The sequence below is a fragment of the Oculina patagonica genome, chromosome 2 (assembly GCF_052425735.1).
Source record: "Oculina patagonica isolate OP01 chromosome 2, crgOcupat, whole genome shotgun sequence".
NCBI lineage: Eukaryota > Metazoa > Cnidaria > Anthozoa > Scleractinia > Oculinidae > Oculina > Oculina patagonica.
Genome location: NC_135759.1, coordinates 23,048,569 through 23,075,357, shown reverse-complemented (window position 1 = coordinate 23,075,357; position 26,789 = coordinate 23,048,569). Strand labels below are relative to the sequence as shown.

General features: G+C 37.5%; 2 protein-coding genes across 2 annotated transcripts in view; one reads left to right on the top strand and one right to left on the bottom strand.

The window, feature by feature from the left end:
- LOC144643601 (polycystin-1-like) overlaps nt 1-2,093 on the bottom strand; it is a 28,688-nt gene extending 26,595 nt beyond the window's left edge. The window contains 2 exon segments of the mRNA XM_078502904.1: nt 1,152-1,203; nt 1,961-2,093. Coding sequence (XP_078359030.1) covers nt 1,152-1,203; nt 1,961-2,002 — 94 coding nt within the window. The 5' untranslated portion in view covers nt 2,003-2,093.
- A 2,597-nt stretch (nt 2,094-4,690) lies between these two features.
- LOC144643598 (exportin-7-like) overlaps nt 4,691-26,789 on the top strand; it is a 48,508-nt gene continuing 26,409 nt past the window's right edge. The window contains exons 1-26 of the mRNA XM_078502900.1: nt 4,691-4,742; nt 4,840-4,986; nt 5,468-5,558; nt 6,679-6,749; nt 6,863-6,958; nt 7,543-7,608; nt 8,414-8,449; nt 8,872-8,940; nt 9,984-10,022; nt 10,301-10,427; nt 10,875-10,948; nt 11,064-11,183; nt 12,439-12,585; nt 12,968-13,087; nt 16,267-16,319; nt 16,547-16,604; nt 16,870-17,005; nt 18,201-18,306; nt 19,038-19,173; nt 19,583-19,656; nt 19,892-19,967; nt 20,452-20,520; nt 20,694-20,847; nt 25,112-25,182; nt 25,436-25,524; nt 26,218-26,408. Coding sequence (XP_078359026.1) covers nt 4,731-4,742; nt 4,840-4,986; nt 5,468-5,558; nt 6,679-6,749; nt 6,863-6,958; nt 7,543-7,608; nt 8,414-8,449; nt 8,872-8,940; nt 9,984-10,022; nt 10,301-10,427; nt 10,875-10,948; nt 11,064-11,183; nt 12,439-12,585; nt 12,968-13,087; nt 16,267-16,319; nt 16,547-16,604; nt 16,870-17,005; nt 18,201-18,306; nt 19,038-19,173; nt 19,583-19,656; nt 19,892-19,967; nt 20,452-20,520; nt 20,694-20,847; nt 25,112-25,182; nt 25,436-25,524; nt 26,218-26,408 — 2,428 coding nt within the window. The 5' untranslated portion in view covers nt 4,691-4,730. The remainder of the gene's footprint in view (nt 4,743-4,839; nt 4,987-5,467; nt 5,559-6,678; nt 6,750-6,862; nt 6,959-7,542; nt 7,609-8,413; nt 8,450-8,871; nt 8,941-9,983; nt 10,023-10,300; nt 10,428-10,874; nt 10,949-11,063; nt 11,184-12,438; nt 12,586-12,967; nt 13,088-16,266; nt 16,320-16,546; nt 16,605-16,869; nt 17,006-18,200; nt 18,307-19,037; nt 19,174-19,582; nt 19,657-19,891; nt 19,968-20,451; nt 20,521-20,693; nt 20,848-25,111; nt 25,183-25,435; nt 25,525-26,217; nt 26,409-26,789) is intronic.

The window sequence follows — 26,789 nt, the reverse complement described above, 5'->3', positions numbered from 1 at the left end:
CCTAGCTGGAAATTTTAAGCGCATCTTGAAAACTTCAGCCTAATTTGTTCGAGTTTGTCTCTCATATTACTGACTCAAGACAATAGTTGTTCCTATTTCCGGTTCATTTTTTCTTAATTCTTCAGTGTTTTTTCCACACTAGCAAATGTTACTTCTAAGGTTTTGAGCTAAAAATTATAATTGATAAGCCGTGGAGAGAGTTGGTATCCAAATTTGTGCTATGAATCGTGCTAAAAGCCTGCTTAAATCGAAATTGTTTTCATATTAAATTCCATTACATAATATTCCGTGAGCAAAGTGTTTATACCGCACCTAATTGCACTTAATGCGCCTTATAAGCATTCAATTAATTTTTCACACGGGGTTTTGGGAAGGTGATTTGCTTTTGCATTTAATTTATTTTTCACACGCCGAGTTGGGGAAGGTGAATTGCTTTTCTTCCGGGCACAAGACATACAACACGAAAATAAACACACCTACCTGCCAAGTCGACAGATAAGAAAATTACGTTTCTTACAAAGCAAACATTTCTTAATGCTTCTGACAGTTTTTTCCAAGCATGTTGCCAACGCTTGAAAATGAAGAAAAAGTTAATATATTTTTGTGTCAATGGAAATTGTTTCTCGTTTTTTTTTTCAATACTCTAGACTCAGTGAAAATGTTCTTTTCGACAATAGTTAATTCAGCAATACAATAAATGAGAGAAAGAAATTAGAAATTTATAATGGTGTTAAAAAGGCAGCTAAAAATGACACAAAAAACAATTTTGCGTAATCGGCACGTATATACTTATTGATTTTATGACCGTCACCTTGACGAATTTACAACGAGTATAAATGTTTCGTGTTCTTATTTTATGAATCAAACGGTTTTAATATTTTGTTTAAAATGGCTGAATTTTATGACAGTATTCAGCAAAATTATTCTATGTTCTCCTCATCAGTACCACCCAAATAATTGAATTACACAACTGGATTTTCATTTTTGAGGTTGATTGCCGGATGTAAGGTGTGTAAGGTTGAATTGATTACTACACGAACAGATTGATAAGAAGGGAAGGCTGTAACATGGACACTTTACAAACATCAATTTTTTGGCGAGATTGTTAAAGTCATTAATTCTAATATTTGACTGAAATTAAATCGCCCTACCTTGAGTAGAGTTTATGACCAAGCTTCCGTGGGTTTCATAGTCGCTCAGAACCTATTGAACAAAGTAGACTCAAGTAAATAATAAACGAAAACTTAATGACATTCTGAATTTTAAGCCGAGAAATATATACTGGATTTCTCTCAGGATCGATCCCCACGAAATAAAGGAGGATCTTTTTATAACTATGGTTTGCTAATAGCTTTTCTCTTTGCGTGGATGGAGGGTCAACCGTCTCGCTAAGTGCTTTTTTGAGCATCTAAATAAAGTATTGAGTTTCAACAGTTTAATTGTAAGTAGTTCGTTCTTTTTAAAATGTAAAATGCAACACGATTTTTGAATTTCATTGTTTCAAACTAAAAGGAAAAATTATACAGGCGAAAGAACCCCAGAAATAATGACAATGTAGTTAACTTTTATCAAATACTTGGGCCACGAGCAGCTCAGGGGATCGTGGTATAATTGGATAAATTTTGTTTGTAGCAATAATTGTTCACTATAAGTGTACTCACCACTCCAAAAATCAACGAGAAGAGAAAAAAGTCGAAAACTGAAATTCCTATTTTTCTACGACACTGAGCCATCGTTAGTGAAAAGACACTTCTACATCTGGGAACCTGGCGAGTGTTCCCTGAATCGGCGTAGGGCAACATTTCGCCAGCTTCTTCGTTTTCTCTGTTATGCAGCAATCTAGCCCTCTTAATCATTATAACATAACCCCATTTTATCTTTTCAGGTTTTGGACTAGCAGTGGCAAGTCTAGAACTCGTAAAGACCTTAATCAGTTCCTAATCCCTGTGATAATTCGTACCTGTAATAGTGGAAGGATTAAACAAAACACGCCTGGTTTCATAGTTGAGTCTGCTTTGGAGCAGTATTCGTATTTCGACGCGTAGTAAAAATTTGTTGTTAAAATTGCACTGGAGCAAGACTTCTTTGAAGTTCCTTTCGCCTCTATACTTCCTCGTCATATTTATAATCATTTTCTTTGGCGCGATACCAAACGGGTATAATTACGCTGAGTATATTTAACAGCAATATAAATTTTTAATCAAGTTATTTACATTCATTATATACATTGCTTTAGTGGTAAAGTTCAAAATTGGAGAAACTTAAAAAACAGGTTACAAAAATAACGCCTTGAGAAGGCTAAGAATTTATAGGCGAAAATTGTTTTAAGATAGTAAACTGAAGATTAACACTTTTCTTATATTCAGTAACAACAAGCGCATTTAAACCTCGGCTGTGTGCCCAGTTAGTCATAAAAAACGTTTTCAATGACAACAACCTTAGAAGACAGAGTAAACAATGTCAAAATCATTCTGTTACTGGCAAAAATTTCGGGTTTGGTACGTGCTAAGGAAACTACATCTCTCGCCAACGTGTTGTATATGTGTTGCCGCTTGTTTGCAAGAAAATTCTGTAGCTGCGTCATAAGCCAGCCTTCACCTTTGTAACACCCACGCACAGGTTATGACTTCACCTAGTTATCGAAACCCACAGAAGAAGCTACAGTTGTTAACGGGATTTATTTGCCCTGTATCATTTTTTTTCTTTGTGCATTTATTGCGATAGTTCTGTTTTCGGACACCTTGGCCAAGCGCCGAGGCGAAAATGTTCAAGAAACCAACCTCCTTTTTCCGTGATAGTTACAAAGCAACTCTAAACTTCTATAGTTGGCAAAAAGCAGGCATATGCCTTTAACTTTAACAGTTGTTTAATAAAATTCTGGATGACACTGGCAATACCGCGGTACTAATTTTTGCAGTTTGTTTGTAGTGAAAACTGTTGCCAGTCAAATGGATTGTTCGATGATTGATGGTTAATTCATTCTTTTTCGAAAATTTCAGCAAATTAGGAAAGGGAACATCACGTCGTTTTAATAAATAAGTGTCTTTTGCCACGCACTTTGAACCATTTTCTGTCAAAAATTTCCCACCCAGTTATAAAATTTATTACTCTTGAAGTTATGGACCTATCGTACTAAAAACATCTATTGTTCACGCCTTACCGAAGGTCAGAAAACGACGTACGGTTGACGCTTTTTGTTTTGATTATCTGAATTCGCAGACTACGAATCGAAGGAAGCAATATGTTGATAAAAATCAACATGTGATGGAAATCACTTTGTTGTACATTCCGTACTTTCTAGAACAGCAACTCGTCTAAGTATTTTTGGCCCCTTGCGACTAGCCTGCGTTGCATACGAACCGAGGTTTTGTTCATCTGCAACGCAGGCTACTTGCGACTAGTTTGACTTTCTCAGTCAAAATGAAATGGGTGGGCCAAGCTACGTAAGAAAATTGGGCAAAATTGTGCAACATTGTTTTCGAGGCAAGCAAGTTCTGCCCCCGGCTTTTCAAAAGCCACTGAAGACCGAACGCTTTCTATCACTGGAATAGATCGTTATCCAGATAGATAGATCGAGTGGTCAGTGGTCTTATTTCCAGATCCCGTTGAACAACTGGAGCCTGATCAGACTTCGTCCGAGAAACCGGCGTTGTTTGTTGAACGCAAACTTCACTGAATTACAAAGAAATGCATTTCAGTTACGAAGTTTGGTGAATTAATAAATACTATGATCTTTAATTTTATCTTTTCGCAGTTGTGTACGAGTTTCATATTTAGATATTTTCTTTCAAATAATTTGTCATATTTGTCTGAACTTATTGTTATGTTATACCTGACGCTCTCTCCTCCGCAGAGGCTCCTTCAGTGGGGGAAGGCGAAAAACACGAAAAATGAAAAATAGGGGGAGCGCGGAGGACGACTCTCCAGGCTCCGCACGCTTACTTTTCACCTCTCCCCATTTCCCAGCCCGTACGAAACACGAAAGAGGCCTCTGCGGAGGAGAGAGTACCCGTGACGTCTTCCTTTTTTTATCTTTTCTATGCTCTTCACAGTGACCTACCGGCAATACCCGACAAAAGCAGACCTCTGAAGTCTCACGATTTTTTCGTGAGACACACAGTTTTTATACAAGACACAAAAATCTCACGATAAACAGAGTCACTAGCTGTAAGAACTACAATTTCCATGTGTAATGCCATTTTTGGCTTACTATAAAGGCGAATGTCTTGCGCCAATTCTGTGTAAATCGGCCGTAGTCAGTAACTTAGGCATTTCATTACTTTGTTCGAAAGTGTTGCGAAAGTCACATCTCATTTGAAGTGATTTATAGACAGGAAACAAACACTTTCTCTTGCTTAGCACCTGGTTTTAGTTAAGATATTTTTGTCCGTCAGTTGATCAATCTCCCCGTTTTTTTAACCTCAATCTCCAGATTTCTGGTTCTTTGAGGTTGAGAGGTCTGCAATAGTGCCGCTATATAGTGCACATGCGAGAGGAACTTTAAACTGGTTTTGCACAGATCATAGTGTTTTAGCTATTAGCTAGGTAGTTGGCCATAAGAGTATTTCACAAGGACAGTCATTACGACAAATCAGGGATATATTGAGTCGGTCTTCCCGCCAAAAGCTTCTTTCGTGAAGCTGAAAACACACCAGGCGTGACGTTATCAGCGGTTGTCTTCTGCATGCGCATGCAACGTGCGCCTGGCCACGTCTTGTTCCAAAACAAAAATGGAGGAACAGGTAACCTGGGAAAAAGTTGTACATTGAGCTTCAAACAACTCGTCTTGCATTCATTTTTGGTGTGCAACGTGCCCTGATACTTTGTTTTTCTTGACAGGAGATCGCTCAGCTAGACCTCCTTTGCAAACAGTTGTACGAAGCCACTGACACAGCCACGAGAAATGCGGCGGAAAGAGCGCTCTCCACCTTTACTAACTCCCCTGACTGTCTGACAAAGTGTCAATATCTTTTAGAACGCGGGAATGTAAGTTTTACTATAATATATTTACAACTTCCGATATAATGCAGTTCCTTTGTATTAAACTGGTTGTTGTGTCCAAGTTTGTGCAGATCACGGATCGATGCAGCAAATATAACTTAAACTTTATAATCTCGCGCGCGCATTTATACAAGAATGATGTTTGCATTTTTTCCTGCTCTGTTTCATTTCGTTTTCGTGCCAGTTATTAAACAAATTTTTACCATTTGCTGAAGGTAATCCTGATCAAATGGATTGTATAGTGTTAGCGATTTTGTGTGAACAAACATGGATTTTTCTTCGCGTGCCATGAACACTAAATAAATCACTTAATTTGCACGTGCATGGTGCCTTTTCAAAATTTGACAGTTCCAGCATACCGCTTGTAATTGGACCAATACAGGGCGCCTTTAGAAAGTGTTAGTAGAAATTATGTCCCTGCATTATTCCTTTCAGTTTTATTTGTTTTATTATTATTGCTTTACAGTCTTCCTATTCCCAACTGATAGCAGCATCCTCTTTGACAAGACTCATCAGTAAAAACACAACACTTCCAGTTGAACAGAGACTTGATATGCGTAAGTGTTTATAAGCATTTTAGCTGTGGAGAGCATGGTAAAGGGAGGTCTAGATCGTGTTGCACGAAAAATAAAATGGCCAAATCAGGTTTCACGCACAATAAAATAGGAAGAGAAAAGGTGTTAAAATACCTATCAGAGTAAAGTGACCTGGGACCCCGAATGACGATATGTCACGTTCATGCACTGGTCACACAATTTACCACAAGTAGTCATTGTTTTCAAACACATTTTAAATAGGAAGAAAGAATCATGGTTTACAGTCACATTTCATGAGAAATAAAGCCATTTTGCAATTCTCGTGAAAAAAAGGTGAATCACAGTTTATGGCTTTGTAACCAAATCACATTTGACTAGAAAAAATAGCCAAGAAAAAATTAATAGTCAAGAATTTCACAATTCTTGGGAATAAAAGGTCTATCACGGATCACAAAAAAACCTTCACCACCCTCCGTGAATGTGGGCTAGCTTTGTTGCCTACATGTTGGTGAAGCCATGGAGATCGAAATTATTTTGTAAATTAATATGGGTTATTGACCAAGTGTGAGGTCAAGATGGCAGGAAATTGGCCATGTTCTTTTTTTGCATGTTCGTCTCAGTCAATAAGCACGCAGAAAAAGAAAAAGGCCAATATCCCACCATCTTGGCCGTAAAAGCTTGTTCATTTAAGGATTTATTATATGGCAACAACGGCAGCAACAACAACAAATCCATCGAAAAATCACAGGTAATCCTAAAGAGACAAGTTAGGTCCATCTTGCGCACTTGGATTTACCTCAGTCAGTCAGATCAACTTGCCCGCTCCCAGAGCCAGCCATATAAGTAAAGCCAAATAATGCCTGCCACAGTAGCCAATCACAGCATAGAATTTGGTTCATCTTGCCCAATCATGGAGCTAGTCATATTATAAGAGAGGTTAAATTGTTATCTGTGATTTGAGGCATAGCCAGGGCTTCTACCCTACATTGTTCTAACGTTTCAAAGCTACCATTGGTGTTATCAGTTAAAAAAATGAACATTTACCTAAAGGTTATGTTTGAGTTATTTCTTCTTTAAGACAAATTAAGTTTGGGATCAAACCATTTTTGCATAATAATTTAGTCTCCTCATTTTGTTGTAGGTAACTATGTCCTGAACTACCTTGGAACAAGACTGAATCTTGCTACTTATGTTTCACAATCACTTATACAGGTACAGAAAAGTGGATCATGGACTCTATTGTCTTTACTCCTCTTTACTCCTTGTGTCTAACCTTGAGTTTATGTTTGTTTGCATAATGCATTGTGTGTGTTTTTTTTGTTCAGTTTCTTGCAAGGCTAACAAAGCTAAGTTGGTTTGATGTGCAGAAAAATGAGTTGGTGTTTAGAACTATTGTGGATGATGTGGGGAAATTTCTTCAGGTAACACTGTACATTATATTTATTGACACTGCTAAGGGTATGCTACATCAATAACCCATACATTCTCACACACCACTGCAAGCTCGCCATGCCAAGCCTCTCGTGTCACACAACCTTTATCTCAGTCCCAGGTCCCAGTGGTGTGTGAAAAAAACATTTTCCACTTGTTTTGTTTCACTCAGCCAGTAGAAAATTACTCTATTAATAATTATCTACTGGTAAAAACTTCAGAAATAATTACTTGTAATGCTTCACATTAAATGACAAAGTTTTCTTGTTCCCTTGAATCGCCAAATCAGTGCCTAGAACTAAGTCAAGTTGTTGTCAGTAGCTACCAATTCAGTTCATCAAGGGAGGAGTGTTTAATTAAACGATAAACGCTGAAATTGCAGTCAGGAATATTCATAACAAATATTTGTCTGCCGCTGACTAATATCAAATGTTTTAAACAATGTTTGTTTGAAACTCTTGAAAAAAATGTTTCGGGGAGAATCTTTGGCCTTCCTCGGTTTGGAGGGTTTATTACGTTGTAACCAGAGAAACCTGATAAAATGCCATTCCACAAGTACTTTTTTTGGTTGCAGGGTTCTGTAGATCATTGTATTATTGGTGTCCATATACTGTCACAGTTAGTGTGCGAGATGAACCAGGTATGCCTGTACAGGTGGTATAATTAGTCTTGTTTGACAGGTACCCTTTGATTTAAAATCAAATAGCTGGCAATGGTTGTTCAAGGGGTGGAAACTACTATCCACCAGATAAAATTAGTCACTATCCTGTGAATAAGAGTTAAAACCAGCTGTGCTTTTCACCTGATAATGATTTGTCTGGTGATAGCATTATCCATCTTTTGAATGATCATTCTAGACTAGTTATTGCTAGTGAAAATGATAATTGTTTATTTTTCTGGTCAGTACAGATTTACTTACTTACTTACTAATCCTCTTTTCCCTGGTGGGACATAAGGCGGCAATGATCTCTTCCATCGGGACCTATCTTTTGCTACAAGTGTGCCTCGCCCCGTCGCCCATCTCGTTAGCTCGGCCATCACAGTACGTCATCTCCTGATCCTGCGGTGTTCTTGGGTCTCGAACATGGTGCGGACATTCTGGCTGCGGTGTTGGTTTTAGGCCGGCGCTTCCATCGTCTCCTGACTTCCCGAGGGCTTTCTCGGAGCGTCATGTGCCGTTGGTTGGCTCGTCCGCTATAGGGTCCACACTTGTTGTGCATTTGTCGCCGTGTGTTTACGGGGTGGAGTTGTTGGCCCCCCCCCACCCCCAACCTGGGGGACCAGGTGCTGATTTTTGTCTGGTCTCTCTCCCAACCTTCCCATTGTTGGACCTGCTCGGTATAGCTCAAGGGTCACTGGACGCACAAACCTCCCCACCACCTCAAGGTAACAGCACAGGGGGAGGAGTACAGATTTACATCTTTACCAATATTTTTTCTCTTTAGGCTGATTCAACAAGATCTCTTACCAAACACCGAAAGGTGAGTTGCACAGTAAGAATGTTTGTACGCGGAGTTCATAAATCACACTGCTGATTTACCTGCCCTAAACGCATAACTTGACAATATCTTCCTCTAACCAGGGGAAAAAACTAATTAATGTCATAATTATTGTGCCATACCACTTGTCTACATGACTCTACATGAACATACATAATATTTCTATGTACTTTGGGATTTTACAGTTATCAAAAATCATATAGCACTTGATTACAACCCCAATATATACATGTAATGGAGCACAAAAATATAATGCAGACGAGAGATACCAAAATTGCTTCACCTCACTTACAATTTGTACCTTAAAGTTTATTTTGTGCAAAGAAAGAGAAGAACCATAATACTGTTTTTTCAGTAGTGTCTGGTAACTATTTCTTCATTACTCTTTTGTTTTCTTTTTTCAGATTGCATCGTCATTCCGAGACTTATCACTATTCAACATCTTCAATCTGTCTATCACACTTTTACGTGAGGTAATAATCCTACTTTGGCTATAAACTTTTCTTCTTTAGAGATGGATGTAGTGCTCCGGATAATACATTACAGGGGTCTCAAGTCTAAAACCGACTCAAAGTCCTATCTCACCTGACAAAATAAAAGAAAACTTCTAATGATTTGGTTGATGCAGTAGGAGTTTGACCTGTTAGAATATGCACTTTGCCTCAAAAAGTTAACAGGGTCGCCTGTAGATTAGTGTTTCAACTTGAAAGCTAAAAATATTTTTCAACTGAAATACAGTTCAAGCTCTCTTAACGGACACTCTCATAAGCAGACAGCTCTACTTATGGCTGCCTTGTTTGAAACCCTGTTTTAACCCCTTACAAACTCTGTATTTTTACATTCTCGCTTACGGACGTTCCCGTAAGCTGCCGCGGACACTTGCAGAGGTTACGACTTAGACTTTTTCTTTGTTTTTAAGCTCCCGTAAGCGGACACCCCAAAGAAAAAATCCTACTAACAACCTGTGTATCTTGTTTTTATCAATCAACTTCACATCGCCGCTTGTGACAATGATTTTACAGTAATTACAGGACAACATTTCAGTGCTTGTTTTTTCGTCATCCAGGTCCATCCGGTTATTGTTAGCTGGGCAAGCTCCCGTAAGCGGCCATCTATCCCCTTCACCTCTAGTGGCTGCTTACGAGAACCATTCTCATAAGCGGCCAGCTCCAGTTACGGACACTTTTCTCACGTCCCTAGGGTGTCCGCTTACGAGAGCTCTGACTGTATTATGTAATTCAAGAAAAATGTAAAACTCACTCTAGTACTGTAAATCTTGTAATTTTGTAATACCTACTATTTCTTCTTTTGTAACGTCTGCTTTGCTACCGTTTTTTTTTAAGTTAACTGTTTAATTAAGTTTTGTTCTCTTTTTGAATTGTAACTTTTGTAAATGTAGTGTGAAGTCATGTAACCTTTGTGTGAGCAATAATAATAAAAAAATATATAATATAAAAAATAAAAAATAAAAAAAATAAAAATGTAAAACTCAAGTTTTATTTTTTAATTGTTGCAGGCCTACAACAAGCAATTGAACTTGCAAGATGGTAGTCAGGTTTGTGCTGCCAGGCTTTTTCATACACAACTTCAATTTTAATAAAATTTTTTTGTGATTGTCTGACAAAATGTTATAAACCAAAAATAAGTTAATCATCTTTTATATAATTTGATTTGCCCATGCTGTGGTTTAAAAATACCTTTGGTTCAAATTTTTTCAAATTAGTTTGATTTTCCTTTTTTCATTGTCTCCTAGTGATTATTATAATCTGAAAAAAGGGAACCACAACGTCTGCATCCTATAACACATTTTGTGTTCTTTGTTATGTCCCACAGCACAGCCTTATGAGTTATCTTCTTCAACTCACATGTAACTGTCTGTCATTTGATTTCATTGGCACTTCCATGGATGAGTCGTCAGATGACCTTGGCACTGTCCAGATCCCAACCAGCTGGAGAGGAGGTAAACTAAAATGCGTTTTCACATAATTCTGAACTTACATTTGGAATCGGTTGAAGTATTGTTTACCAAGTTTACCTTGCCTTACTGAACTGAAGTTCAAAAGTTATTCTAAACTTTTTACCAAGTAGCAAAAAGAACTGTGAAGTCAACAGGGAAAATAATTATGTTGCGCAGCAGTTCTTTTGAAAAACTCAAAATAATTTGTTCTCAACTCTTCTTCTGGTCAGTTAGTGTATGGTGGGGGAGAAGGGTGTTTAGTGGAGGTTCAGGTTAATTAGCGAGGGTTTTACACCTACTTATCCTATAAAATAACGTCGATTCAAACAGGAGAAAAAAAAAATAATATATTATTGTACTCTACACGATGAATAACACAACATTTTTTTATACATTGTAATTATACTGTTTATCATTTAATAATTTCTATTCCTGTTTTTCTTGTTTTAGCATTTTTAAATTTTGCCACTCTACAGTTATTTTTTGATTTGTATAGAGCTCTACCAACTTCACTTTCTCCAATGGTAAGTCATAGTGCTCATTCTTAAGTTCAAAATCGCACTTTATAAAGTTTAATATCATGTATGTGAAATTTTACTGTCAAAAATATTTTACAAGGGTTGTACTTGTATTTTCCAGGCCCTTTCATGTTTAGTGCAACTAGCATCAATCAGAAGATCACTATTTAACAATAATGAAAGAGCCAAGTTTCTAGAGCAGCTGGTTCAGGGTGTCAAGGGAGTTCTTGAATCTCCACAGGTTTGTTTTTTAACTAACTACTTAATATTTGAATGTACTTTAATTTTAAATATTTGGTGCAAGGTTTAGGTAGAAGAAATAATTGTGGTTGATGCAGTTGCTACAGTCACCTTGCCTCTTATGCCTGTGAGGCCACTATAGTGTAAATTCTTGCAGACTTTGGCATGTTATTACATGATGGTGATCATGACAACACGACACTGATGATGATGGTCTTTATCCTCACCTTCACTGCAGCCATTGTCATTGTCATTGTCATCATCATCATCATCATCATCATCATCAACACCACCACCTTCTACTCACCCACCCAACCCATGGAATACATGTATGGTGCAACCATATTGGTTTCATACAATAATGTACATACTCTGTATGTACACAAGTGAATTGGTGTTTGCTTTCTCCAAGAGTTTTCCTCAAATCTCTTAAAAGTATGAAATCTATTAAAACATGAAGCATTGTTGTTTCAAAGTTTAAATTTTCAGCTGGTCAAAGGGAATATACAATTACTTACTGGTCATTTCTCTTGAGGCTCCTTTTTTTGCTGATCTGTAATTTAAACTCATCAACAATAGATGAGCTTGGGGAATGGTGCCTATAAGGAGGGTGACGCCACGAGAGCAGCAGAGCCGATCCACGACAACCCTGTGAGCGGCAACCACCCACCCAGCACCGTCACACTAAAAAGACAGTGGAAACACACATACTTACCCCCTTACAATGACAAGAGGGAGGGATGGGCCGGGAATCAAAGCACTGTAAGGACTTATGCAAAGCGAAAGCAAACGCTGAATGACTTGACATCTGAAGCCACACTGTAAGCCATGTGGGGCCCCTGCATGAAACCCCCCGCCACCCCGCACCAAAACCCTGAGGAAAACTGCTGACCAGCATTGTTTTGCGTTTAACCTAGCCTAAATTACATTTAGCCACATTAAATTAGCTGCAAATTATTTTTTTTTTTTTCCCCTTTTTTTTTTTTCCCCCCCGCCCCGCCCTTTCCCCGGGGGCCGTAGAGTTCAACTGTATTCCCTGAGTAAAGCTTGTGGAAATATTTTCAATATAAATCTTAGCGAAAGTAATATACGACGTTTCGACATCGTCGGATGTCATTGTCAAGTGACAAGTGCGTCGTATAATTTACTTTTGCTAATATTTATATTGAAATTATTCACTATACCGGTATATTATTTTCAATCTTAAACCACAACCATACGTCCTATTAACTGTTTCAATGTAAATTACATTTCAGTCACTTGCAGACCCCAATAATTATCATGAATTTTGCCGACTGCTTGCTAGACTCAAGTCTAACTATCAGTTGGGAGAGATAGTCAAGGTTGAGGGATACAGTGAATTTATAGCACTTATAGCAAAGTTTACAGTCACAAGTCTACAGGTGAGAATAAAATAAAATAATACTCAATGTCCCTTCCTTTAAAGGGAACAGTGCAATAATTGCTTTAAAAGCCATTTGAGTACCTTGGCCAAACTTTTGGCACAACACATGCCTATGGGCAAAATGCATAATTTATTTTTTGTGTACTTACACACTGTTGTATTGCACCAGTCCTTTCAATAACTTGTTTGTATTTGGCTGAAACGTAATAATTGTTACATGCACATACAGACATCATTATGTAGTGGCTTACATGCATTGCTGAGTAAAAAGGTAAACATATGCTATGCAAGAACATTATACAGTTTCCAGTCTTTAAGATTGGAGCACAATGGCCATAAAAAAAGAATCATAATTTTTTGTGTTTTGTACATTGTTTCAGATGTGGCAGTTTGCTCCTAATAGTCTTCATTACCTTTTGAGTCTGTGGCAAAGGATGGTTGCTTCAATGCCCTATGTAAAGAACACAGAACCACACCTTTTAGAAACTTACGCTCCTGAGGTAACATCTTTGAATGATGAGTTCTCCAGCTCAAGTTGTTGTCAATTTAACTCTTAATATGTGTTGTTCATTAACCGTCATAGAACAGACCAATGACACACACATACCACAGCTTCTATGAATTCAATTTGAGTCATTCCCCACTTTCACATCTCCCATATTACTCCTTGTTTGCCCCCTCCCCCCCTCAAAAAAAAAAATTAGGGGGCACAAGGTATCTTATGGGAAATGTAATCAAAGGCTCTTCGAGCAACCTCATGGTAATTCGATGAAGTGGCGTCCTTTGCTTTGTTTTTCAAATAAGCGTTCAAGAATGTAACGGTCTCACTTCATTTGCCTTTAAATGCTTTTTTTTTTTTTCATGTGAGTTGCGTCAATGGGTCACTGATGCTTTGTGCTCTCCGGCTTCGAAGCGCAAATTCTATTTTTCACCACCAAAATAAATTGTAACCTTTGAATATGGTTTTTACTGTCTTAGATGCGATAAATTGTGTGTTCAATTACTTTTCTGTCAGCACATATATAATATACCGTAGTTATTCGGTTATAAGGCGCACTCGGTTATAAGACGCACCCCAAACTTGGCAACATTGTTATGCTAAGTTTACAAACTGAAAATTCTCCAAAAACACTCGGTTATAAGACGCACCATGAGTTGGAGAGTTGAAAAGATGTAGTGATCAATTTAAGGACAGTTTTTTCTTACAAAATTTGAATGTTTGAATGTTGTTCATACTCCTTGGCACAATCGTCCAGTAAAAAGCTAACATTTCCTGCTAAAAATAAATCCACTTGAGCAAAACATCTTTCCATCGTTCATGCTTCGAACTTAGCTGCTTAGTAACCTGGCAGATGTGTAGTTTCCAGTGACCACTGAGTTTGTTGCTTGGTTACCAAGCTCTCAAGCACGCTTTGGATCGCTTTGTACTTTGTTTATTGAGTGGTTTTGAAAGATTCTCAAGCTTTTTTGGTGTTTTCCTTGTCTTCTAAAGTCATTTTCCACTTTCCACGCTTAGAAAGGTTTGTTTCAAATGAGAATGCTAGATTTTCTTTGTCTAATTTGAACAAAATGCTGGCATATACAGGTGTTACTGAAACTCGTTTTATATACGCGATAATAAACTTTGCGTTTAAAGTTAATGTTTCTTATATCTTTAATACTGTAAAAGACAATAACCCTCTTGTTTTAACTGTAAGTTTCGGTAAAATAGCGGTCATAAGATTTTGTTGGGCGAAAATACTCGGCTATAAGACGCACCCCAATTTTGGCATGAACTTCCCACAGAAAAACAGATTTTTCTCGAAAAAACCGTGCGCCTTATAACCGAATAACTACGGTACATACCGGGCAGCGACTAGCCTCCCACGCAGTCGTTCTTAGGGGTGATCGCGTTACACTCCTCCCCGCGATTGCGTTACACGGTGTGGAACACAATCGCCCCTAAGAACGACTGCGTGGGAGGTTAGGCAGCGACAAGCGTTGTTATTTTTTGAACAGTCGATGAAATTTGAGATCTGCTCGCCTCAAAAAGATGAAAAACGGATGACATGACACGAGGTGACGTAGCGCGAAACAGAAACGTGCTACGCATTTGTGTTTTTCCAGTGAGCTGAAACGTTTATTAAATCACGTCACATGCAATAATAATTTTCTATAACAGTTTAAGCGTAACTATATGTAGTCCATAGGTGCTATCAGTTATGTCACAATCTCACTTAATTTGCCTTCGAGTGTTTTCTTGCGTGAATGGGTCATTGATAGCTTTTTTTCTTCAAATAAGCGTTCAATAATGTAACACAATATCACTTTATTTCCCTGTGAATGTTTTATTTTTCCATGGGAATTGCATCATTGATGGTTCGTGCTCTCAGGCTTCGTAGCGCGAATTCTATTTCATCACAAAAATATTTAAGTGTAACCTTTGATCCTTTTAAGCATTAAGTAAATTTGTTTTTTAAATATGTTTACTTTTCTGCCAGCACGTATAGCGTTATTTTAAGCAGCGAATAAAATTTGAGAGAAAGATGCGCGTTTCTGCACGACTCAAAAAGATGAAGAACGGATGACGTGACACAAAGATGATGTGACGCGAAACAAAAACGTGCATGAATGTTGTGTTTACTAAAACGCGTCTTTGAATGTTTTCTTACTTGAATGGGTCATTGTTAGCCTATGCTCTGAGGCTTCGTTGAGCGAATTCTATTAAACAATTAGACTACGAGCCCGAGTTTTCTATGAGCGAATAGTCAACGAGGCGCAGCCGAGTTGACTATCGCTCATAGAAAACAAGGGCGAGTAGTCTAATTGTTTTAGTAGAAACTCTAAAGGATTGCAGTACAAAACCTACAATATTGTGCACTTTGAAGACAAAAATAAAGAAAATTTACCGCTTAAAGAGATACGTGCGCGCGCGACTGTTTTCTATCGGCGAATAGAAAACAGTGGGAGAACCAATCAGATTCGCGGATTTTCAATAGAACACAGCTGAGTTTCTACTAATCTCTTTTATCACCAGAGGATAAGTGTAAGTGGTCCTCTTTCGATTTGTTTTGTGAAATTCAGTTTACTGCCCTGAAAGAGAGAGACCCTGGAACGAGGTTGAAGAATAATTTGTTTCTGATTGACATGTGCTGAATGCGTTTAAAAGACCTTTCCATCAGCACATTTCTCGTTTAATGATAAATTAATTGCGGTTTGATATCAGAATCGAGTGAGTGAGTGAGTGAGTGTTCGAGTGAGAAAATGCAGCCCATAACATAACCTCATTACCATTCGGTAAAAATGGTCAAATGCCAAATTGTGTAAGATGTACATGCAGAGTATAAGTAGTCACCATGAAAATGAAACTAACAATCACTTTTTTTGTCTCCTACAATCTTAAAAATATGGCATGTGTAAATTTCGCTTTCCAGTTTGTATTGAGATGAATATGTTATCTAGTCCAGTCTCAAAAATGAGTAACTTCAGTTGGAATCACATCCTTAAGACATGACCAAGTCTGCAGTTTTTGGAGGGGATGTTGCTAAACAATATGATGTACTGGCTATGCTGTTGGCAACAAGCTGGTCTCTTAATTACACTGCTTGGTTTAAGGGTGGAATTCCTTTCCCCCATGATCTCAGCTGTAAAAGTTCAGGTTCCAATTTAGTGTCAACTTTCCTTTCCTGTTAAATGTCAGGTCACCAAAGCATATGTGACATCACGCCTGGCCTCTGTAGAAGTGGTTATAAGGTGAGTCTGGGAGTGTTTAGTTGGTTTACATATAATTCAATCAAAAAATTATTAATGATACCCAAGAGTATCTAAGTTTAAAACTGGAGAAAACTTCTCAAAGTTTTATTTTTTGCAAAATGTTCAAAAAGAAGCAATGCATTGACTTGATGTTTAACTTTGGGAGCGAAAAGATTAACTCTGTTTGAAAATGAGAGAATGTCCCATTTTGTTTTCTTTGTTTACAGGGAAAGTGCGGAGGATCCACTTGATGATTCAGGAACGGTTCAACAACAGCTGGACCAGGTGACATGCATGTTTTATTTGTACATGTACCTTGCATGTACTGGCTAATTTCACTGGTTGAGAGGAAGCTTGTAACTGGCTGAAATTTTTAACTAGAAAACATAGACTTGTGTTAATTTTAAAAATACACAGGCCAGAAATGGCGGCTGAGTTTGCCTTTTTTAGCTATAGTACATGTACAGCCCTGATGATGTTGATGATCAAATGTTTCAAGTGTTTTAAAAATTTGATGATGATTATGATGACCATGGGGATTTCTTTGCAGCTTTCCACATTTGGACGTTGTGAATATGAACAGACATGCCAACTGTTAATTTCACTATTTGACCAAGCAGCACAGAGTTATCAGGAGTTGGTACGAAACACCTCAGCTTCAACAACAGACTTGACCATTCAGCAAGGTACCACAGAAATTATGCAATACATGTACTTGCAGAACCTTACAAATTTTAATTTTAAGGACAATTTTGCAACAATAAAATCTCACTACAGTTGCAGTTAAACAGGATGTTCTTTTGATGGGAGCTTTGTAATGTTGCAGCGCAATGTTCCAATATTGATAATGATTGACAGTATGCTTGTCACAACTTGCAACGTCCATTTCAAATTTGCCTGAGCAAGTTTCCAAGTTCTGTATTTTATTTTCCCTATATGAAACGTAATAATTCCACCTCTGTTTCAAAAAAGGATGAAATAATTGCCCTATGCATGGTTGACTGCTTATCAACAGACTGCGAAAAAAAATTAGCGACAGGGTTACTGGTAGTTGAAATCGCCAAACTTGGAATTGCACTTAAAATTCAAAACTAAGCCTGTTGCTTATTTGTCGCATTTTGTTAATGAACAGTCGAATGAGGGGCAATTATTTTCTGTCTGTTTGAAACAAAATAATGTGGTATAACCTCGTTATATACGGCAAAATAAAAAGCGGAACTTGGCAACTTGCTCGTGCAAATTTTTAATTGAAAGTTGCAAGTTGCGACAAGCAAACTGTCAATCAATATTGAAACATTGCACTGCAATATTGCAGATTTCCCATCAAAAGAACTTTCGGTTTGACTGTAAACCTCCTTGTACGATCACCTCCTTGTCCCAAACAAATTACAATAGTTGGGAGCTGTCATACATGACCTCTTTTTGTAAAACATTAAATAATCATTACTTACCTTAAGGTTACTATTGTTAGCAGCTACTAATTTTAGCGATTTTAGCGAGTAGGGTAAAAATCGCTAAATTTAGTGCTCGCTAAAGTCTCGGTCAAGTTTAATACTGGTTAAATTTAAGTACCCCTTTCCCCACCCCAAAGGAAAGCAAAATAAAGCATACTCGACTTGAAAAATTCTTTTTAATTCAATAGACGCAGGTAACTTTTAACTTTTTTCAAGTGAGTTTGTTCTTTTACTGAACAATTATTTCCATCTTAGCTCAGTATATGTTCATAAAAAACTGGTTTACACGATATCACCATAACTTTTTGAATTTTTCGGTAAATCGCTAAATTAAATAGTCGCTAGATCTTCCTCTGAAAAAATCGCCAAAATTAATAGCCGCTAAAATTAGTAACCTTAAGGTATCACTTGTGCTTCTGTTCTGTAGGTCGTCTAACATGGCTTGTGTATATAATTGGCTCAGTTATTGGTGGACGAGTGTCCTACTCTACAATAGATGAGTATGATGCATTGGATGGTGAACTTGTTTGTAGGTGAGCAGGCTTATGTAACTGACATGTACTGGATTGGATGGCTTTACTTACTATTTGCATATTTGTTGCATTGCACCATTCAGGGTTGCCACAGGTCAGAGAAAAATAATTTTTTGCAGGTCAGGGGAAAATCACGGAATTTTATTTTTAGTCAGGGAAAATTGAAATCTTGAAGAAAGGTCAGGGGAAATTGAAATTGTGACACCTCTGATTTAATACTGTTGAGGGCTGGAAATGACATTTAAGGTCAATGTAAACTCAGCGATGGTTTTCTTTTGGAAGTGGAGGCTGCTACCATATCTGAAAGTTTGGATTTATTTAGTCAAGAAAATTTTATTTTATCAGGGAAAAGTCAGGGAATTTTGAAAACTTATGTCAACCATGCCAGAACAAAACTTGTGGCAACAATGCCAGTGACTATTACAGCATTTATATGAAAACATGTTGGAACTATATTTTAGAAGTTAGACATACGTTTTTCTCTTACTTGGCATCCGTTTCTTTCTCTTTTATTCTTGTTTTGCTTCGATTTCTGATTAACTCATCTGTTGTTCAGTTGGGTTAGTAATAGGCCAAATTAATAAGTTATATGATATCTAATCTTCGAGTATGGTTTTACAAATTAAAGTAATTGGGAAGCCTCTCTAGGCATGAAAATTTAGTTTGATTTAACAAAAGAGAAGCGAGGCAATTCCTACAGTGGAAAAATTCAATGTTTCTTCTTTCCGCAGAGTTCTACAACTAATGAATCTAACAGACTCTCAACTTTCTCAGCGAGGAAGTGAAAAGCTGGAGCTTGCTATTTTAAGTTTCTTTGAACAGTTCCGGAAGATGTATGTTGGAGATCAGGCACAGAAAACATCCAAGGTGAAACTAAAAAGAACTTCCTTTATTCCAATTTTATGTCATCACGTGAACTGATCGGATGTGTATGTTTCTATTTCTCACTTCTCACTACTTCTTATTCTGACTAATTTTTGTGCGTACTTAATTTCGCAAAAATAGCAGAACCATATTTCGCTCAAAGTAAATTTTTGTGAGGATGTTATGGTTTAAACTAGTGGATGCATTGGGTATCAAATTTTGCGAAAGTGTCACTAAATTGTAATCACCATTTTAAAAATCTGTTATTTTGATCCACGGTCAACAGTAAAACATTCAGTTGAGAGGGTATCAATACTCAGAACAAAAAGTTATGTTATCGACGTTAGTTATATATATGGTCATAACTTACAGCTAACATTTCCTTGTTCGTCATTTTGTTCTTATCAAAAAGGTGTACAGACGACTTTCTGAGAGACTTGGGCTTCACGATGAATCGAATGTCTTGAGCGTCTTCATGGGGAAAATGTAAGCAAGGGTAATCGTGTTGTCTTTGACCGAGGCTCATTTTAACAACAAGTTCTGGCAATATCCAATTCAGCTTGAGCTGCTTCACATGCGTTTGCTACCCATGAGTTAATTCAATGTGAACATGAACGATGGAGTGAGAATCAAACTGGCTTAGCCACTTAATTTACAATTTCTAAATCAGCCATAGATGTACCATTCTCATGAGTAACACTGGGCTGTCCTTTCTTCACAGAATCACCAACATGAAGTTCTGGGGCAGCAGTGAGGCTATCATCTCGAAAACCTTACAGCTTCTGAGTGACTTGTCCGTCGGATATCCTTTACTTTGTTGTTTTCTGTTGTTCAAACTGAAAAAAATATATATTTTAAGTGTATAGTTTGTAAAAAGAAAATCTTCATTCGCTGAAAAAAAAGATGCCTTTTATGCTTCGCATCTACAGTCTGAAGACTTGAAGAATGTTGGTCTTGTTCAAGTTATAATAACGTTTTTGAGTCAGGAATTAACGCCCGTTTCACACTGATAGCGCACGTTGAAGAGTTTAGTCCGCTGTTTTCAAATTCTTCATTTGCAATCCATCTACCCGTACGTCTTCTCCTGTCTCTACCATACCTGTTCCGTTTTAGCTTGTCGTTTCCACTTTGGTGTTTTTATATTGTATATCGCAAAAAGGACTTGTGACAATCCAGACATAGATCATCAGTTCACTTTTGGTAACGATTTTTTTTTTCTGTTTGTTGGTACACATTGCAGTTGCTGTGCTCGGCTTACTTTAGGGTTGTTCCTTAACACAGCTTAACTATAGTAGTGCTCGTAAACTCGTCAAGTTGGACGCAGTACAGTTCGTACTAAACAATCACACGGTATGTCTCACATGATATAGTTTACATCTTCACCTAATTTTTTTTTGCATTAGCTCAAAGTAAAGGGTACGGATAGCTCACCACAATTAGAATACATGATGCTGCTAAGTAAATTCAGTGCTTTATTTTTTTTTAAAGTTTATGTCGTGCACATTTTGTTGTTCATTTGCCAGAGTGAACACTTTCCATTTCTTGGGACGCACACTACTCGAGCTTACAAAGACATGCGCAGTAGAACCACATTTTACATTGCGCTGGGCAGGCTGCTGATGGTAGACTTGGGCGAGGATGAAGAGAAGTTTGAATCATTCATGTCTCCCATTACAAGTAAGCGCCTTTACTATTGTTACAGTCAGGGGTCAAGCGTGGTGTTATTTGGCGTGGTAGAGAAGTAATCAGAAGAGTTTCCGGGTCTCCAATTAGCACTGACGAATATCCTTAAGGTGCTTTTGGTCCTTTAACTGAAATGGTTAGAAACAATCTTTTTTTTGTGCGACACGTGGCATGCATTTGTCACGTTTCCAAGTCATCTCGCGTGCTGAGCTGAGAATCCTACTAGACCAAGACAATGCCCTTGGAACTGAACTAACTTGGACCGATTGGTTTTTTGTTTTGTCACAAAACAAAAATCCAATCGGTCCAAGTTAGTTTTATCAGGGCGCTAAAAAGGAAGGGCGGCGAAACGCGCTCAGAGCTCTTGAGCGATGTGTGATGCGGAGGCGGACTGGGGCGAGCGCGCTCCACTGCAGCAAAGTGAAAAACATGGCGGCAAATGCGATCGTGTGGCTAGTGAAAAAAAGTGATTGCTACGCGGAACCAGTAAGAGATTTCCACGAAATTCTTTTGGGAATGGAATAACGATATGTTTCTTCAACCGTCAGAAGTTAAAAGTGCTCGATTCTGTGAACACAGTGTTGCATTATCACAAATAAAATCAACTTGCTCGAAAGGCTTTTTACCTTTTCTTCGGACGCTAGCAATCAAGCACCAATTACGTAAAAGATATGGTCAGAGATGGCTCAGTTTCCAAACAATAAGTACAGTATGTATTGCTCTTTCATCTGTGTAAATTTCATTTTGAACTTTTTGAGTTAGAGGTTTTGAAAGTTTATACTTTTTTCGACTGTGCGATCAGGGTGCTATTAATAACTTTTTAGCAATTTTACTCTTTTCTCTGCGATCATATTGCGTCGTCTTTAACTGTGAATGATCATGAATTATGATGGAGTCTTTTTCCAAAATCTGACCTGTGAAAATCACTGAAATCTTACTTTCACCCTGACAACCTCAGTAAATTAAGATTAAAAACTGCAGCTCAAGAAATATCTGTCAAGTAAATAAAATAAATAAAGATGAAAGTGTGGGGTTTGTATCCATGAACTTCCCAGAAAGAGTAAGGTCAGTAAGTGTAACAGGGCAAGTGAAACATGCTTTCTGTTATTACATTTAAATCACTCATGACTCGGAATATTCCTTTTAGTTTTGATTTTGACAGATACACTGAGCAGCACATATAATAAGGTTAAAAAAATAACAGGCCTTTTTTCATTATATGTTACTATTTTACTAAAAAAATAGAGTTTCATCTTTAGCCTGCATGCTAAAATTTTTATTTATGATCGCTATATCTATACACACCACTAAGTAGCCCATCAATATACAATAGTGTGACCAATGATCTTTATTTACTTTTTTGATTTATTTGATATATCTTGCTATCAGTCAGCTTTATTTATATCATGATCATGTGTTGACAATGAGGTATCAAGGAATGTATTGTTTCCAGGATTGATCTAGGGGAAGGGAGCAGGGGGTACACCTCCTCACCTCTGAGATGACCTGCCTCTTTCTAGTACCATTCCTTACAAAATTGTGGTGCACCCCCTCCTAAAAAAATCCTGGATCTGCCCCTGATTTCATATTTGATTTATAAAAAGAAATGTCACTATTTGTTAATGCAGAAGACCACTTGACACATAAATTTCTTGGTAATTTTCCTTCCAGATCTAGATCTCCATACACATAACTAATGAAATATAATTTTATGAAAAGAACTCTAAGGCATTCCCAGCTGCTTTTCTGACATACTTTTATCCTCTTTCTCCACTGAAAATATTAAGAATAATTTGTTTTTATACAACAAGCATGGTCAAGCAACTGTTGCAAAAAATTAAAAAAGGTTTGCTTTTTATCTTTACATCACCAGAGCAAAAGGCAAATTATTAAAACAAAAAAGGTCTTAAACAATGCCATTTAGTAATTAAAAAGAGGGAGATGTTGATGTTTGTGATGTTAATGTTTGTGTTGTAAAGACATACATTTGCTTGGCTAGCATCCAGTGTAGGGAAGTCTTGAATGGTTTGTACTCATTGAGTGCAACTGCACTGACATTGAGTGCATCTTCTTCTGCCAATGTATGAGACAGTTCTTTTGTGGCTACAACTGTCACCACCTGAGGATAGAAACTAGTGCCTGTTGGACAACTTAGAAAGAAATACTGGTTGATAGATATTTTTTTGGGCGAAAATTATTAAGTAAAGCAGTCATCATAAGGCATTGCCTGATGGTTAACATGATCTACCAGACTGAGAAGAATCTAAGAAATGCAGTCATTTAATATTGATTTTGAAAACAAATTTGACTTCAGCTGCAATTTTCACTCAAATGACTGAGCTAATCAGGGTGTAATTGTGAATTTCACAGTTCAGAATCTTTAAAAAGACTTCTCTTGTTATCACGGTCACAGACAGCTACAACATGGTCGCAGAGAAACGAGTAAACTGCTAGAAAGCTAGTAATAGCACCCTGATCGCACAGTCGAAAAAAAGTGTAAAATTTCAAACCCTCTAACTCAAAAAGTCCAAAAAAGTCCAGAACGAAATTTACACAGATGAAAAAGCAATACATACTTTACTTATTGCTAGAAAATTGAGCCACCTGCTACAATACTTTTTACGAAATTGTTTTTTTTTTATTTTTTATTTTTTATTTTTTATTTTTTTTATACTTTAATGCTTTAGAAGACTTACACTACAGTACATTACATTTGTTTAACCCTACATATATTACATTACACAGTACATTATATTATGTTACACAAACATACTACATTACTTACGTTATACGTTACAAAAGTAATTACGGTACATGTTAAACACCTAATCTCCAAAAAACTTAATAATCTTATACATTATATTACAAAGAGTTGATAATTGGCTTCCACTTTTCAACGTGAGTTTTCAGTTTGTTATTTTTTAGGGCAATGGATCGCTCAATTGATTCAATGTATTTTATTTTTATGATAACATGTGGCAAAAGGGGTAGAATATTCTTGAGCCGGTTAGAGTAAATGACCTGTTTACCAATAATAATAATATGATTTAGAAGGGTCCAATTGAGATTCTTTTGAGCTAGGCCGAAAATGATATCGTAATCATTTAAAAAGTCAATATTTATGTCTATGGATTTTAGCCAAAGAACAACGGACTTCCAAAAGTCGATGCTATGTTTACAATAACAAAAAAGATGCTCGAGAGATTCCTCAGACGTGTGACAGAAAGTACAAAGAGGAGAGCTGACTATTTTCATTTTGTATAGAGATTTGTTGGTGTACAGTATCCGATTGAGAATTTTGTATTGGAAAATTTTTGTATTCGTGTCAATTGTAACGACATGTGGAATTAAGTAAAATGTTTCCCAGTCTAACTCGTGATTGTGAAATAATGTTGTATATTTGTGTCGTGCCGCTGGGTCTACTTGAATCGTCTCCACCAATTCCCAGTATAGCTTTTTCGAGTTAATCGAATCAAGCGGAAAGCATTTACCATTTAAATAGAGGGTATGTTGCAATACAGGTGGGATGTAAGATTCAATAGGAGTCCCATTCGAGTTAATTAGGGCTTTCCACGGAGAAGGAAGAGAGTCAAAAATACCCAGTAGTGAGAAAAATTCAATGAGCGTAAGCCCAATTGTCGCAAAAGAGGGCCAAGGCTTTAGCTTGCCGTTCTTGGTCAGAATGTCAGAAATGAAAGTGATACCCTTTGAGAGTAGTCTTCTGTAAAAAATAGGTTTGCCGTTGATGCGTACGAATTGATTGTTCCAGAGGATTTGGTTTCTTTACGAAATTGGTGCTTGATTTCTAGCGTTCGAAAAAAAGGTCGAAGGCTGTTCGAGCAAGATGATTTTAATTGCCATAATTCAACTCTGCGGTAACAGATTCAAACACTTTCTAACTTTTTACTGATTGGGAAGCATATCATTATTTAATGCCCAAAGAAATTTCGTGGAAATCTCTTACTGGTTCCGCGTAGCAATCACTTTTTTTCACTAGCCACACGATCGCATTTGCCGCCTTTTTTTTCACTTTGCTGCAGTGGAGCGCGCTCGCCCCAGTCCGCCTCCGCATCACACATCGCTCAAGAGCTCTGAGCGCGTTTCGCCGCCCTTCCTTTTTAGCGCCCTGGTTTTATTTTATGTTTCCCCAAATGCCCAAAATATTCATAAGCAGAATGTCGTGGTTCATTTTCTAATATATCTCATCATCACTAACTTCTTTTTTGATTGTCTGTTTGTTTGTTCGGTGTATGTTTAGGCACCATGGATTCAGTAGCAAGTCAGTTGGTCGCTGTGGGCAATAATGCATTCCAACAAGAGGAAACCAAGGTATCCGCGTTTTTTTTTTTTTCAAACTTGCTGTGCAATGCTTATATTTAATAGATGGTAATTATTGAGGTATTCTAGTTTCAAGGACAATTTGTTAACAAAACGTCAAGCGTGTGACCATCAAGGAATTCTTTGAACAGAAAAGATTGCGCGACATGCCAAAGAACGTCTTCGTCGGGGGGGCTAGTGAAAAAACAAAAAAATCATGAGGTGACAAGAAATAACAGTTGAATGTTTTTTGTTCGTCCTGTAGCGAACCCTTGTAGGATTGTGTCGGGATATCCGTGGACTTGCCTTTGCTTTCAACAGTAAATCCAGCTATATGATGTTCTTTGACTGGATGTATCCTTTACACGTTTGACTCGTTATTTGTAGTCTAGAGAGAAGTTATGCTAGACGTAGGTTGAAAAGTTTAAGTATTTGAGGACTCTCTGAAGCATATCTTCAAACTACCAAAACAAACGTCATCCAAATGGTTCTTAGGACTGACTCGCAGGGGAGAGGGAGGATATTGGTACACTTCGACTGCCATCAGGCAAGTTTTGGTCGAGCTGTGGTTCGTATTTTAGCGAGACTGCATCTCGTCAAAACACCCATGGTGAGACTGAACATACCTGATATGCCACCGAAGTGTACCAAAAAGGTACGATTGCTTAGGTGTATGGCGTACCCAAATTTGGCACAAAAAACTGGCAATAATTATATCAGGTCAGTGACTTGATATGAGGACATCAGGACAATAGATAAGGTTTTTGATTGGCTTAGTGCGATTTAGTTGTCAGCGTCTACGTAATGCAACTGAGAAATCACTCACATTAGTGCGTAACCCAATATTCCGATTTCTTTTTATGTTAGCCAATGTGTTATGCAGTTTCAAAGTTAGCAGAATGATTTTATTCCAAACGTATTGTCGTTATGTTTGATTAGAGCTTTCTGCGAAATTTTATCTAAACAAACACAAAACCACGCTAATGTCAAGTACTGCACTGACGTTTGTTCGGTAAGGTGTACAGTTGAGTCCTTGACGTGCACAAGCTATCCCACTTACACATCAGTTCTCCTGCGGGCGATAGAGTGGTGGTACCATGATCCTAACGTGTCCACACCAGTATTAAAACTCATGGCTGAACTGGTTCAGAACCGATCACAAAGACTACACTTTGATGTGTCCTCGCCCAATGGAATTCTTCTCTTCAGAGTGACTAGCGAGATGATCGTAGCTTACGGTATGAAAACTGTTTATTCAAATGTGCAAGTCATAGCTTCTTATTCTGTAAATAAGAATGCTATTTTCGATGCAGAACGCTAGAAGGAAATAAGCGGGAGGATTTCGCTATTTTGGCATTTTCAGCCGCTGTGATGAAACTTTTCTGTCATCTGCGCCTTAAAGGGACTGTGTCACGGATTTAAACGAAATTTAGGCATGGGACATGACCATCAAATTCGGTGAAACATAAATTAAAATAACCTCGTAAAACAGTGAAGGAACATTTCAATAACACAGCAAATACAAAAGAAGGTAGATTGAAACGGATTGCGATATGGGTTTTTGAAATTATGTTGGGCTGTACCGTTTATTATAACGCACAGGAGATCTTTGGCTGCAA